At 42.6% G+C, this 15,885-nt stretch overlaps 1 protein-coding gene across 2 annotated transcripts in view; it reads right to left on the bottom strand.

Annotated features, from left to right (window-relative positions):
* sema4c (sema domain, immunoglobulin domain (Ig), transmembrane domain (TM) and short cytoplasmic domain, (semaphorin) 4C) overlaps nucleotides 1-15,885 on the bottom strand; it is an 89,883-nt gene that overhangs the window by 2,164 nt on the left and 71,834 nt on the right. For both annotated transcript variants that reach the window (XM_018669298.2, XM_018669299.2), the window contains exons 10-16: nucleotides 13,663-13,838; nucleotides 11,265-11,409; nucleotides 10,532-10,745; nucleotides 6,595-6,710; nucleotides 4,561-4,718; nucleotides 3,812-3,903; nucleotides 1,051-3,579 (exon numbers count right to left, since the gene is read on the bottom strand). In XM_018669298.2, coding sequence (XP_018524814.1) covers nucleotides 2,684-3,579; nucleotides 3,812-3,903; nucleotides 4,561-4,718; nucleotides 6,595-6,710; nucleotides 10,532-10,745; nucleotides 11,265-11,409; nucleotides 13,663-13,838 — 1,797 coding nt within the window. In that variant the 3' untranslated portion in view covers nucleotides 1,051-2,683. The remainder of the gene's footprint in view (nucleotides 1-1,050; nucleotides 3,580-3,811; nucleotides 3,904-4,560; nucleotides 4,719-6,594; nucleotides 6,711-10,531; nucleotides 10,746-11,264; nucleotides 11,410-13,662; nucleotides 13,839-15,885) is intronic.

The following is a 15,885-nucleotide window of genomic DNA, read 5'->3' as shown; positions in this document are numbered from 1 at the left end:
GGTGATGCTAGATGAAAAATCAAACGATCACCAGAGTTACTACAGTTTATCCTGATGGAAACTTGAATGTCTGAACCAAAGTTCATGGAAATCAAACAAATAATTGTCAGGACCTGATCAACCATCCCTAGAGCCACAGCATTAGCATGTCTAATAGCTTCCTTTCACCACCAGGGACCTACTGTCCCTCCACACAATGCAAACAGAAAGTGATAGGATACTGCTTTCAGCTTAATTAATACATATTAATAGAAATAAACCATGCTGCGTTACAAGGCCATAGGCCATATACTGTAATTGCACTACTTTATATTTTAATTAAAGCAGTTTAGTCTAGCTAGTCTCTTTATAACAGCAGTAACAGTAACAGTGTTTCTTGCCGAGAGTTAGAAGATTGACTCTCATGTCTGTTTGCTAAATATAGATCTGGAGCCAGGAGATGGTTAGCTCAGCTTATTATGTAGACTGGAAACATGGGAAACAGCTAGCCTGGCTCTGTCTAATGTTAAACAAATGCATACAAGAACCTCACTTATTAACACATTATGTATAAAACAACAAATCGCATTTCGACATTGGCATCATGTGCCCGATAATTTCTTGGTATGCAGCTTGTTGTTTTTGGTTGTCTTTGATTAATAATGCTTTCAACAAAAAAGATATGATGTGTTGTTTAATAAGCTTTTTACCTTTGAAAGAGTAAGGCTAGTTGTTTTTCTCTTTCAGTTTTGTTGCTTTTAGTTTGCAAAGTTGAGCTTACATGGACAATGGCTGCAGCTTTGTATTCAATGGAAAGATATGACAGTAATATTGATCTTCCCATCTAACTCTCAGCAAGAAAGCAAGTATGTGTATTTCCCAAAACACTGAATTATCCTTTTTAGTGATGGGTTGAGCAAAGGGACAGCCAGAGAAGCCAGATAAATAAACAAAATAATTCTAAACACTACACTGAGCAGCACTAAGAGCCAAAAAGCTAAATTAGAAATCGTTAAAGGTTAGGACTTCGCTTAAATCTGTTTGCATGAATTTAATTAAGTGGAACAATACCTGTCACTGGTTCATGGCTGCTTCCTGCCTGGAGCCAGTAGTTTTTCAGCACAGCAGCAATCAGTCTGTCCATTCAATCTTTCCATTCTTCTGACAAAACTGTGTATATATATCTTCTTTTTGTGTTGGTGTGTTTTACAGTGCTCTTCCTCTGTATATGAGTCCACAGTAGCCCTGGGTCAGTCTCTGGGCATCGGTAAGAGGGAGGGGTTTCATGAGGGTTTAAGGGTGCGTCACAAACACTCTGCAGTCCAGGATGGTTGGAATTCATAGGACTGCGAGTGTGTGCCAATGTGTGTCCATAGGAGGGGTAGTTTCCTTCTTGGCAGTGCAAGTTACCACCCTGACCAAACACGTAAGATATAAAGCACTTATTGAGACATCCACAGCGGTCGCAACAGTGAGGGTTCAACTACATTCTCCATGCCTAATGTCTTCATGTCAACTTCAATTTGGAATTAAGTGTGCAGTTATTGTTCGGCTGCTAAGAGCTGAATGCAAATAGACCTTTCTTTTCTAAGGAGATGAGCTAAAGCAAAAAAGTGCCCAACCAAAACACATATCTGTTATACACTGAGTAAATGTAATGTGGAGTGCACTTGTAGCATTTTGGACTTGAATGTGCGCTTGAAGGTCACCGTGCAGGGCTGAACAAGGAATGTAAGCGCTTGCCCTCACATTGTCATTCACAGAGGGGAGCCATTAGTCACTTGACAACTGTTTGAACACTGCTGTAGTCCGTAAAGACATAGAAAAAGAACAACAAGAAATGTCTTAATTCAAACCACCCATCACAACAGATTAAAGTGGAAGGGACTGAGGACTTTCTCCGTGGGTAAATACAACTGGGGGGGGGGGTGGGGGTGTTACAAATTGAGCAGAGAAAGTCTTGAGAGATTGTCCTTCATTCAAAAAAACCCCCTTGCGCCTTTCACTCCAATTCACTTCATTTTCCATTTAATTTCCTCTCTCTTTGTCTCTCATTCTCTCTCCTCTCCTCTCGGTCCCACACAGAGCTCCTGCTACAGGGACTTGATTGTCGTCTTGCTTCGAGATTAATTAGTCTTTTTATACCGCTCTCACACTCATGGCTCACGGATACAAAAACAGAAGACGCGCTTCCAATTTTTAAGTGCAGTAAGCTGAAAAAGTCTCAAAGGAAAAGAGGGACAGAGAATCAGTTCAATATTTCCACTCAGGTGCACTTGCTGTTTGTCAACTGGTTTCAGCACAGGGGCTAAAAGCCTCACTTGGTCCACTTAACGTAAAAGAAATGTGTCCTTCAGAAAACATGTCACGCCATTTGTTTGATTTCCATACTTGAGGTGTTCTCCTCTGCGTTCAGCCTTTTTAAATACACAATTTACACAAGTGGCGATGTTGCCCAGAACACAATAATTACAGGAGAGCATGTTGGCGAACACGGTGTATGAGTGTGTATATTTAACATGCTGTGTGCTATAAATGTCTACAGTGAGCCAAACAGGCATTGGCAGAGCAAGAGAGAGAGAGCATGGGGAATTGACAGCTTGTCACTGAATGAGAAAGAGAGAGCAGGCATCCTCAAAAGGAGGGAGGTAGGTTGGTTGTTTTGTTTTTTCCAACTCAGGGAATAGGGATGAGGAGGGTGGGCCTAGACGGACGACTCCTCGGGGTTCGCATCGGGCAGCACACTTCTCTGCTGCAGAGTGCGTCTCAGCTCCTCCTTGAAGGGGCTGGAGTAGTCATTCCCGCCCATGCCTAGGCCTCCCAGCCCGCCGCCCCCAGCGCCAGCACCGCTAGCCCTCTCCTCCCCTGCTGTGCTCAGGTTGAGGCGGATGTAGCCATTGCTACCAGAGCCTCGGATGTTGGTAAGGCTGAGACGGCTGGGGGAGTGGATGGGCTGGCCGGGAATGGCGCTGGGCGACGCCGTGCTGCTGACGCTGCTGGGCCCCAGGGCATGACCGGGAACGATCTTCAGTGAGCCGTCTGAGTAGTAGTAGTTGGCACCTGTTTCCCAGAAGCGGTCCTCATCGCTGGGCATCTTGCTGGGCACAAAGGTGGGTGGCTCCTTGGGCAGAGTGATGGGGTACACAAGGGTGCTCTCCAGAGGCTTCATGTCAGCTCCTTTTCCTAGGGCCAGCTTCAGCCTCCTGCGCAGGTAAAGAGCTGCTACGAGGAGCAGCAGGCATGCCGCTCCAAGAGTGATGACCAGCACCCAGAACAGCCCCATGCTGCTGTCTGGAGCCCGGGCCTCCATGAAGACTGGAGCGCTGGCTACCACAGCCACCTGGTAGCGCTCTGTCTGAAACTTGACCCCTTGCTCCTCAGAGTAGCAGATATAGCGGCCAGCTTGCATCTGGCCCGCTTCAGGGATGACAAGGGCTTTGAGGGTCCGGTCAAAGCGCGGCCCTCCGGCCTCGGGGTCTCCCAGCTGTAGCTCACGGTCATTGAGAACCCAGCAGGGCTGAGCCAGGTTGGAGACCAGCTGGCAAGGCAGCACCATGTCAGATCCCACCACCACTGTTACATTCCTGAGACGGGAGTGCTCTGGAGGGAAGAGACAGGAGACGGGACCGGGGGTTAAGTGTCATCCATAATAATTCTAATTCATATTCTACAGCAGCCAGCTGTTTTCTGCTTAATTCAATTTATTCAGCTCAATCCAAATGTATTCACTGAGTCCAGCTCAAGTCCATTCTTTCTTTGCTACTGACTTGCTTCTGCACTGACAGTCAATTCCCACAAGGGGCCACTACTGAGGTGTGGCCCCAATACTCACCAGGGCTAGGGATGGAGACGGGCTTATCGAACTTCGCTTTTCCCCGGCTGAACCTTTCCAGCATGAGGTCCTGTGACAGGGAGGAGGTGGACCTAGAGAGGAAAGGGCAGACAGCAGAGCGGAAGATTAATAATGGACTCTCACTTGAATTTAGGGACATTTCCACATTGAGTGCTACAGACAACACTGCGCTGGTATTTCTATGTGTGTATAGGTAATAATAACTCAGAATAATCTACAGAAAACACTTCAGAATTAATCTAGACAGTCTTCTACAAGATAATTTCAAACTCTTAGCTACAGATAAACTTTAATTAGACTAATATATCAGCTGTTTAGTACAAAGTAGATATGGTAGATATCATCCTCTCCTGATTTGCACAGGTTCCGTCCCTCATGACAGCTTGTCAATATGTTGTTATGGTTACATTTGTTTCACAAGGCTGGCTGGAAAAATCATAGTATGTGAAGCAGAGAGGATTTTATTCAACAGCCTCAGAGTGAAAGTCTGTAAAACCTGCAATGAAACTGGCTTCACCCTGGAGTTGTTTATGTGCATCCAATTAAAACAAGCGTGGGTGTCTATATAGAGTTTAAACGACACATAATATTTAAATTCTCTCTTAAAGGCCTGTCCAATATTTGCAATCAGTAGCTTTAAAATATCAAAACCAATCTTAAAAAACCTCTTCTGGTTTGAATCTAGTATATAGTATGAATGCTTGGGTGCACATAGGTACTTGTCTCACCCGCGGTGGAGGTCGATGCGGACGCAGGCCCGACCCTCGCTGTCCCAAGCGCAATAGGGGTCCCGGGCGAGCAGACAGTCTGGCTGAGACTGATAGCGGCTGCAGTTGGCCAAGGGCAGCTGGAGAACTTCTGAACGAGAGCCGATGTACAAGTACTTCTACGGAGAAACAGAGGGGGAAGAAGTGAGAAGGAAGAAGACAAAGAACAGATCCAGACATCCATCCAGAGACAGAAACCAGAGAGAGATGAAAAACAAGAAGAAAGATAAACAGCGAGAGAGAGAGAGAGATGGAGGGAGAGTGACTCAGTTCAGGGTTAGAGGAGATAATGGGATAATCACTCTCAATTACAATAACATTCACTCCCCTGACCCTCTTCCAATCCAATCTGGGTTGTGCTCTTTTTGCGAAAGCTGTTATAAAATGTCTGGTCGTGGCTAAGCCAGCATTAATGAGATAAGCAGTGGGCTTTTGGGCTGGAAACGCCCCCATCAAAACCGCATCGATCGACGGACGCGCCATTGTAGAGCCACGGGGACACGGCCGGTGTCTACACACAGGCTCGGCTGACAGGGCTGGGAGATTGAGAAAACAACAGGGGCAGAGGTTCAATTCCCCACTGTGGTGAAGGATTGTAATTACTGTTATTGTGAAGAGGGTTTCGGATTCATGAGGTGACACTTGATCTGAAAAAGGGCAGTGTTGATAAAAACATCTGCTGAGTGGCACCAGGCCAATGGCACTGCTGACTGCCTGTCTGATGTCAATGATTGTGAGTGTCTGGCAAAAAGGGCATTAACAGATCAACAAAGACAAAGTACCACTGTTATCACTGAATACCAATGAACAAGTGATATAACAGAAAAGTGAGCCAATGGAAACCCAAAACTACCTTTGAGGAATATGATCAGATGAAGTACAGATCCATGCTGCGCTGGCCAGACAGGAGATTCTCAAAACAACAAAGGAACTTTGTACAATGTTTTCCCCTGAGATACCATTAACATTTGCCATCTCTCAAAAAGACAGAGAACAATTCATCTAGGAGTTCATGGCAATAATACACATTTGCTTCACTGCAGTGAGTGGGAGCAGCTGAAGGCTCAAACTCAAATGATCATGTAAAAGAAAAAGAGCTGCTTTCTTCTTATTAAAATCACTTCTGCCTCTGCTTGCTGTACTGTTGTACTGGTCTGCAGACGTTCTTAATAAAACTGCATCCAGACAGCGCTGTCTCAGCTGAAATGCCAACAGTCTAGCATCTTTCTTTCTTGAAAACATAAGACTCTGTAGAACTAAACTGAAGTGAAGAGTTTAAAAGGCATCCTGGAGTGCCTTTAAGTGTTGCTATGCTTCAACAGAGGCGCTTATCGCATGGCTGAACACACTTGTCTGACAATAGGGTTTTGGCCAACAATGTGTGTTACTTTCTGAAACCAACAATTCCAACAATCGCACCCACTTCACCCTGTGATTGGTCAGATTTGGGAGGTGAGAAAGTAAGCAGGATTTGAACTTCTCTCGCAAACTATCTTTTTCATGCTTTGCACATTTATTTCTGTCACTTGTTCTGTGTACAAAAAGTTTGAATGCCTTCTAGGGAAGACTGTCAGAAAGTGTGTCTTCATATTTAAACAGTTGTTGCATCCCTACCCTCTCTATTACGCTTTTCTCTCTGCCTCCTACTGTGGCCTTTTGGAACACCTATAAACACTTTTCCTTCCGATGTGGTTGGATGACACATACAAACTACTTCTTTTAGGCATTCCCTTGAAGCATTTCCATAAAGTTGAGGGACAGATTTTGATAAGAATTTGACGCAGTAGAGGTTGAAATAGCCTATATTTTTTTTACTAGTTTGAGTCAAGTTTCTAAAATGCTTTTCAGTAGACACTTCCTGTGTGGTAAATGCCCACATCATTCAAACCTCATGCCCCCACTCAGTCAGTGTAATGCAGGCTTTCCATTGAGGATTTGTAGTGTCCAAGCCCAATCCATGCCAAACCTGGTGACATTAGATCCCTGTTTCCTTACCTTGGAGTGGGAGATGGTCAGGCTGTCCACTGGCTGGGCGGTCTCAAACAGCTGGATCTCTTCTATCACATGGGCCTCGGAGCCGAGGATCACCACTCTCTGCAGCCAGCCCTCCGCTGCAGCACAGAGAGGAAGAAGGAAGGAAGGAAGAGGATTGAGCTCACTTCACATCTGTTCCTATCCAAGATCACTGCAGTGTAATAGACTTTCCTAACCTCTTCAGGGTAATTTTTCATGGCATGCATAAAAACATATATTTTCAAACAAATAGCTTCAACGCCCAGCTGAGTCCCAATACAAACTACCAGGAAAACACACATCTTTGACAGCCAAGCAGTTCATTTAAATGCCACTGATGTAATATTAGAAACTATCTACATGCACACACCTGTGACTGCACACTAGTTCATTTGAATAATAATGATATTCTGTAATAAATATACCCATACACCAATCACAGCATACCAGTCAATTTGAATATTAATAATCTGTAAACAAACACCTGTGACTGCACAGTATTTTACTTAAATATTGATGATATACTAAAATATTCACCAAGTCACACCTAGGACTGCAGAGAAGTTCATTTAAATATTAATGAAGAGATATTATGATGTACAAACACGCTCCTTTGATGCCATAACAATTTCTTTAAATATTAAAGCACAAACTCATCACATATGGTAACAAACACTTTCTTTAGCTGCTGTTCACTAACCATAGTGATAGCCAAAAAATGCTGTTTCTGACTTGTTTAACCACAAACGGCCTTTTCTCGCTCTGTTCAAAGACACCAGACTCCACTGACAAAAAAGTAAATTTACTTTGCAGAACACTGGGGCAAATCTACTGCTGCCTTGATCAGTTAGTTTATGTTGTTATGCGGTACTTGTACCTGAGTAAAGGATCTGAGTACTTCTTCCACCACTGAAAGTCACATAATAGCACAAACTAACTAACCAACTGAGGTAGCAATAGATTAGCAAGTCCCGTGAGGTCATCTTGCAAGGTAAAATGAATATTTTTGTCAATCCATCCGGTCGAGGCAGATGGCAGCCCACCCTGAGTCTGATTCAGCTTGAGCTTTCTGCCTCTTAAAAGGAAGTTTTTCCTCTCCACTGTTGCTTAGTACTTGCTCATGGTGGATCCTTGTTTGTAAATATAATAATCTAAAGAGTACAGTGAAAAGACCTACTCTATATGAAAAGAGCCTTGAGATAGATTCTGTTATGATTCAGCACTATATAAATAAAGCTGAACTGACTATTTTTGTCAATGGAGCCTGGCAGCGATAAAACGTTTGTCTCCGGTTAAACAAAAAAAGATCTTAATCTTTTGCAAAAAGGTCTATCTCTGTAGGAATCCATTCTATGATGTTATTAGACACTTATAACAACAATCTGCCAGTGGCAAAAACAAGCACTGAGTTCACTAAGTGAACTTACTTTGACACTGACAATTGCACTTGCAATGGAACCACTGCAAAGATTTTTGAACCTATGAGTCATTTACACTTAAAAACATAAGAAAATAAAGCCCAGTTTAAACAATCCCAAATACTTATTATGACTTGTCCCACCAGGAAAAGCACAGATGAAATAAATAATATTAATGATATGTCATGACAGACGGTCAGCATGTAAATAGCAAGGTCCTGGAACTGGAGCAGCTGAGTGGAATGCAGTTAATTAATGTTATTAATTGCACCTGTGCTTCTCCTGGTATGATGTAAAAATGTTTGCTATGAAAAAGCTCTATTAAATAGGAGAAGAAAGTGCTCTCTACGGAAAATGTAAGTTTGTGGTCACACACGTCTTAACACATACACACAGATACGGTGTCATCAAGTTGTCTGCAACTTTCATCAACTTCAATTTGTGAAACTTTAGCAGTGGCTGCGCTAAATTTTCATGCTATTCTGCAACTGAGAAAGACAGAAAATGAAAAAGAAAACAACTCCTCCTGCCAGGACTTACAGCTGCATTACTGAGTCCGGCTCAGCGAGAAACTATTTACTGGTGAATTTAAAAGAACAGAGATGCTGTTTGTGGCCTTTTTAAGACCTTGGGTAAAGGTAATATCACCAGAGACATTGGAAGACTTTTTCAAGCAGTGCGTGGGGAGCTGATGCTGGAGGAGGAGGAGGACGAGATCCTGTGTTTCCTTTCATGTAGGGCATTGTGAACAAGTTTAGATCCCCGGTAATGAAAGGCGTTTCAGGCACAGCTAGTGGGGTGACCTTGATGTGTGTGTGTGTGTATCTATGGATAGTGTTACGTGCTGACATGTGCTTTCTTGTGTGGTCCTCTCGATTAAGAGACTGTCACGGATAATATGAAAAGCAACCCTATAGCCAACAGGAGGCTTGAGAGTAGGAAATACACACACTCACACAGACACACATACGCACACACGCACAAATACAGCATAGCAAGCAGCAGGCATATCATCACACTCGCCTCTTGCGGCTTCAGGGACCAGTGTCGGCTAATCCCTCAATCCTGTAGCCTGGTTTTTCTGAAAAACAGTCTCGGCAAGAGCTCCCTCTCTCTCTTTTCACATCAGCTGTCGCTATGCTGCAGCTAATAGCTAATCAAGCCCGCAGCCCAATTGGCACTATGAGCGCACGTCTGCCAAGGGCCCTGTTGAGTTTGTGCTGTGAAGCACGACAAGCGGGGATGACTGCACTTGGCTCAGGGAGTGTGAGCGTGTGTATCTGTGTGTGTGTATGATGTGTGTGTGTGTGTGTGTGTGTATATCAATTTGCGAGTGTGTTACCCATGCGTGTGTTGTTGTGTCCGTGTGTGTCTGGGTTGGCCTCCCTGCTTGCCAGCGGAGAAGCCCTGAGTCCGCTGTTGTTACACTGTCAGTTGCCACAGTCACTCTGCTGCTGCAGTGGTCTGAATGGTAAGTAGCTGAGTCTCTCTCCATTCATGAGATTGGCTGCATTCAAATTCACATTCCCTAGAATCCACTGTTAGATCTGTGCCAGTCAGGATTGAGGTTCTGGGAGGGCTGGCTGATTTCAGCTCCATGCCAAAACAGGACATCTGTGTATGGGCCTGATGGCTACTGACTGGAGATATTAATTAAGTCGCACATACGTAGATGTTTCCTTTGATGCATGAAGATGGATCTCAGCATGCAAATCAAGCCCTTAATTGAAACCCAGCTGACGTCTGGCCAGATGGCATGTTGTTTTGTGCCACCATACCTAATGCCAGTACCTGTCCCTGTCTGCTGCCGTGGCCTGCAAGCTCTCGTCTCTTCAACACATGCTGTGTGCAAGTCCCATCAACCCACACAGACCAAGACACAGACACACACTCAGCCACACATACGGAAACAAGAGGAAAGACTGTGTACCTAGAATGTATTTTCACTGCCACATTGAGAGAGGACCATACTACAGGAGGTGGGCATAAGAACATCATATAGTGTAAAATGCAATCCAACAATCCTGCAAAAATATACTAGCTCTAACCTTAGCTTGTGAGGCTCAAAGTCAGTATGTAGATACTGTGCCATCAAGGTGATAATTCAACACTACTGTCATTTTTAAAGCTGGAGGCTGGAGAGTGTGGGATTCTTTTGGTCTGCATTCTATTGTGAGAGGAAAAAACAACTTGATATGTACCTAAAAAAGGTGACATTTTCTGCAGAGCCTTTGAGTGTGCTTGACTCTGTTGTAAATGACCCGTGCAAACACTGTAAACACGTTAAAATGTGCAGTGTAAATAGTAGTATGTGACATTACTGGACTGCACAGAGTGGAATCAAAACTGAAGTCTCTAGGTGAACAGATGAACATGTATGAGATTAGATTGCTGCAAAACATTTACTGCTTGAATTTTCCTGGCTGATCAAAAACTCATATTTTTCAATTAAAAAATACCTGTGTTTTCAGCCATAACAGGAGGCCTCATGTAATTTGTACCTGTGCCGATAAAGAGCATGTTGTATGCCCGCTGGTCCAGGGCGCTAACCCGATCTACTGCCAGCCTGGTGAAGTTGACGCCCTTGGTGAGCAGCAGGGGGCGAGCCAGAGCTTTGTCCTCCATCAGCGGGTGCTTCTTGGCAAAGTTGAGCGTGGCATCAGGCAGCTGCAGAGAGCTGTTGTAGCCATTCTCCCTGTCTGAGTTAGTTATACACTGCAGCACAGACAGAGGAGAACGGGAGAGACGTGGGAGGGGAACGGAGCAAGGGAAGGAATGGAGGGAAGGACAAAAGGAAGGGTGTGAGGGGCCAAAGAGGGAGAAAGAGGAAGAGGAGGAAAGTTCTTAGCTGCAGCTGGCACAGGCTGGCATGGTTAGTTGGCTTGGAGATGACTCCCCTCCCTCTCTCCCTCCCACCCCTCCTCTCTTCATCTCCATCTTTCTTTCACTCTTGCTCTCACCTCCGCCTGCCATTACACCCCTTCCTCTGCTTCCTTTCCTTTCGTCCTGGTTCATTACATTCTTAGCTTTTTGTGTTGTGCCAGCTTTTGCTGTTTTTCACTTCCATTGCTACCCTACACCACCCATTCTTTCCTCCCTCTCACTTTTATTTTGCTAGAAATTTTTATTAACTAAAGACACGCTTTTTTCTTGCTTCCTGAACTTGTCTGGAAATATCTGTATTATCAAATATATCGCCTAATATGTGCTAGAGCAGGGCTCCCAGTTTCTTACCGATCCAGGCCGTGGGACAGGGACAGCACCAGTGTAGCGTCCCCACCTCTGAGACGCCTCCCTGTACTCTTTGTAGGATCCTTCAAACACTTTCTTCACATCAGAGATCTGGTACTGGCACACAGCTGACACATCCACGTCACCCCTGAAGAATAGTGGGGGAATTAGTGATGTGACAATAAAAACTGAGAGACAGATGACCTATCATGCCATGTGGAAAATGTGACTATTCAATAGCAGCTTGACTAACATGCAAGAATGTATATGTATGTATGTAGAATATTCTATGCCATATAGGAAAATATGGCAAAATATAAATATCTGTTGTATTTCAACAACACAGAATATGAACTAAGACAATAGTTAATATTGTCAAAATTAGATGAGTATATTTGACAGTGTTTTCAAACAATAGTCACAGTGCAGTAAACAGATATTAACTCTAAAGGCAAAACTTTATTGAGAGAGCTGCAATGATTAGATGTATTGACACTCTTTCTACAGCTGAGTGATGTACAAACCGATGTACATGTAATAAATTTCCTTAATAGAACAGTGAAATTAATCAGTTAGTGCCGTGACTCAGGAAACATAATTCATTTAATGGTAAGGTCGGGGTGTGAGATCTTAATTTTTTTCCAACCCAATTTCAGACGCCAAGTGAGACTAAAATTAGGTATTGACACACAACCTAGACCCTTTAAATCATCGTGGTACTCCTCATCTCACATACAGATTTGATTTCCATGCTCATTTACTGTAATGAAAACATCATTTTTTTTAAATTCAGCTCTCAAACTAAGTCATCCACATCCTGGAATATAGACGTAAGGTTATGAATAAGCAAAGCTTTGTACCTTAAAACATGACAAATAAATTGTGGTGTCAAGTAGCAAGGTCCCACAATTACTGTCTTTACATTAAATGCAGAGTGTACTGCTGCAGTAAAATGTTTTTTAAAAGCTGTAAACAGGAAATAAGAGGTTCAGTCCGTTCATTCATATAATGTGATTTGTCCTGTGTGGGAAGTGCTTCACAGTCTGGAACAGCACAGTTAATGTGTAGCAGTGTAGCAGTGCCATAGGTCTTACTGGGTGAACGTCAAAACCAAAGGACGGCACTGATGTCTTAGCAAGTTATAAAGCTAGCCTATTCAGTCAGATTATGGCTTGAACTCTGAGTCATCATTTACATAATGTCCAATTATCTTAATGTTATCTCTATCAAAGCCAGGGGGCTTTAAGGAATCCCCAGCGAGTCACACAGAGAAAAAGGATTAGGCTTTTTTCCCAGCAGCAGTAGGAGCTCTGAATGAAGAAACAAAGCTTGAAGTTCAAAGCTGGTTCTCTTTGTGATATGATATCTTATTGAAGAACACAAAAGACTCACATCAAAGGGCACTGCCCGGAGACAGAGTAAAGTCTCCAACTTTCCTCCCAAAGAAAACCTTCTGCCCTCGCTCCCTCTTCTTTGTTGATAAGTAACTCATTAACACATTACTGTTATGTAGTGGACCAACAAATGCCAATCTTTGTTCTACTAATAATGCCACAGCCCCTTATTAAAACTAAGTTACTGTAGTCAACACCCTTCTAATTACCACACCGGAGTTTAATTATCAAGCTACCCCTTAAAATTAGTTTTCTCCATCATTACTTCAAATGTTAAGTTTATTTTATCCATCTACAGTGATTTTATCAGGCTAAAAATGGCCAGACCAATGAACGACAACAGAGATCGTTTTCCACGATAAGTCCAACAAGCGCTCCAGAGAAGTAATTTACTGTAGACCTGATATAGCCAGTGGTTTAATAAGTTTCTGCTCCCTGGAGAAAATAAAAAAGTCAATTTGATTACCAGTGATACTCAAATTGAAAGGCATGACAAGTGACGAGTAATACAAATCATTTGCTCAGACCAATGAGTCAAACTGTGAATCAACAAAGCTAATTTAGCTAGCTGTTTACTCTGGAAAGTTTTTAAAAAGCTTTGAATCTTTGTATGAAATTTTGTCTTCTTCATGGTTTATGGCAGAAGACCTAAATAAATCAGTCTGATTCTGTTTAGCAAATGGGCTCACTATCACTTAAAACATGTGACATTAAATCACTTACAAAATACATTCAAGCACACTTGAGTTGTATCCACTCAAAATAACTCACATTAGTGTCAGTTTAAAGGCCTATCCTATTTAAGTCCTCATAACACAGTAAATACCTAATCACCAAGTGCATAATTAGAGCCATCATATCAATGTGACTGGTTGACCCATGACTTTAATAAAAAGCCCAGTATCTGACATAGTGGTGAAGTGCATGTAGTAATGAGGATGATACTGAAATTGAGTTACATCTAGTCTCTATTTATATGTCTCTGACAGCTGCCTGCTCTAACTCACCACTGGGCATGGAAGATGCCATAGAAAGTGGTCCCCCGCCAGTCCTGCCCTGGCAGTGTGAAGACAGCCCTCAGGTTGTTGAAGGAGACGTGACGCTCTGGGAGGGAGCACTCCAGCCGGGCTTTCTGGAATGTGGTCCACTTCTTCTGCAGGGTCCTGGTACCACCCAGATCTCCCTGAGAGAAGACATAATATCGAGTGTTATCAATGGCTGGAAGAGACTGATTATATATAATCTCTTTTGGATTTGTTAAAGTCATTCAAAAATATGTTTGTTTTATTGTTGCTCTACTTGGATGTTTAAGGTTCATGTGCAAAGTTTGATACTAAAAGGCCGTTTTCATATTCATCTGCTGCAGTAGTGAAACCCTCAATTTCGGTGACTTCATGGAATTTAAGAATGTTTAGAAGCCATTCATGGCTCAGTATGCAACTTGCATAAGTGTGATGTGGAAACTTGAAACCTCTTGGTCACATTCACTGAAAAGAGGCAGGGGACATCTTTTGTCCAGCACTTAAAATGAAATGCACTTTTGAAATGAAAAACATTTGCATATTCATATGTTCTAGATTTTTGTATTCAATTGTAATTTGAGGAATCTTTTATAAGGAAATTAAACAAGCATTGTAGGTTTTAAAACAGGCCTGGATAGGTCCTTTTAGGTTTCCACCATAAAAACTGAATGGAGATAACCCTGTTGACTAGTTCAGGCAGAGATCTTAAACTGCTACCTGCTGTGTCACTCACACATTATGCACTACTCTGCTCCCTGCACCATATGTCCATGTAAGTAAAGAAAAACTTTACAGCAGGTGGAAATTTTCTTTGTTCTTTCCTGGCCTGTAGCACATTAACTTACCACCTTGCTACAGTGGTGTAACAGTGTACCTTGCCGTTTCGTCATCACTGATGGGTGTGGTTATAGGTGCAACAGGCTTGAGGGCAGCGAAACTCAGTTACATTTTATGCTGAACGTGCTTTTTTCATTTTTTTTTTTTTTTTTGCTGCTGCTGTTTATGTTGTATTTCATTGGCTTCACCTTCACCTCAAGGATGCCTCTGTACATATTCTGCATGGCTATGATAAATAAAGAGAAATTTGTGAAGGTGAATTGCCTGACTGAATTGTTGTCATGTTTGAAAGCAAAGAGCATCTAGACCCTGAGATGTGAAAGGGACCCAGTGAAATACAGAGTAAATAATATTCAATTATATAATAAAGATTGGGCCCTGCAATGGACAGGGTGTACCCTGCCTCTTGCCCAGTGTCAGCTGGGATAGGGTCCAGCCCCCCCACAAACCTCAACAGATAAACGGGATAGATAATGGATGGATGGGATAACATAGATTGGATAAACTGACCAGCCCCAATGTTAAAACCGGTAACTGGTTTTAATGTTGTGGCTGAATGGTGTATGTTGATGAGCAGTCCCTTTACATAGTATTCTGTGGGCTCAATAGGAGCCCAATTGCCAGATATGGGTCACTCATATTATCTTCAGTGATTGCAGAAGCTGTAAAAAAGGAATTCAAAATCCAAATGTTCATATTACAACAGTGAGATATAGAAATTGTGCTGCTGCTGCAATTCAGCAGGATGCGCTGAATTATTCATTGCACGAGTACACATCATGTGTGAGCATCTGTTTCTAATTTGATTCAAAGAACTTTATTGTTCATCACAGTTCAGACATTAAAGGGCACTTCCCATAAAACAGTGCATATATTGCGCACATAACTGCACACATCTCCTCAGACTGTTACAATCTGTCTCTGTTTGGCTCATTTTAAAGGTTACTGAGATTATGTGGTTGAATAAGTAACTGTAACATGACACTAAACCCTTGCTGTGTAAACTAAAAGGTCACTGAAATCATACAAAATAAAATGAGACTCTACTGACTGACTCTGTTCACAACAAGCGGCACCTCTCATGTCTGGCCATAATCACTGTGGTATATCAAACCTAATCAGTTATCCTAACAAGGCCATTAATTAAGCAAATGAATGCATTAATTACCAAATAGATCTATGTCAGTGTAATTGTCTTCACATAACACATTGCAAATAAACTGGTGTTGAGCCTAAATTCTGTTGCCCATGTTGTTGTGGGTCAAACTGAAGCATCAAAGCTATTTTCTCTATGCAGCCAATTATCTGGTATTAATATATTATATATATTAATATAAACTGTATTTTAAAGCATTAATGATTGAGAACTTA

This window comes from Lates calcarifer, linkage group LG13 (assembly GCF_001640805.2).
Source record: "Lates calcarifer isolate ASB-BC8 linkage group LG13, TLL_Latcal_v3, whole genome shotgun sequence".
In the NCBI taxonomy this organism is placed as follows: Eukaryota; Metazoa; Chordata; class Actinopteri; family Centropomidae; genus Lates; species Lates calcarifer.
Note: the sequence above shows the minus strand (reverse complement) of the source record. Positions and strands in the feature narration are given on the sequence as shown.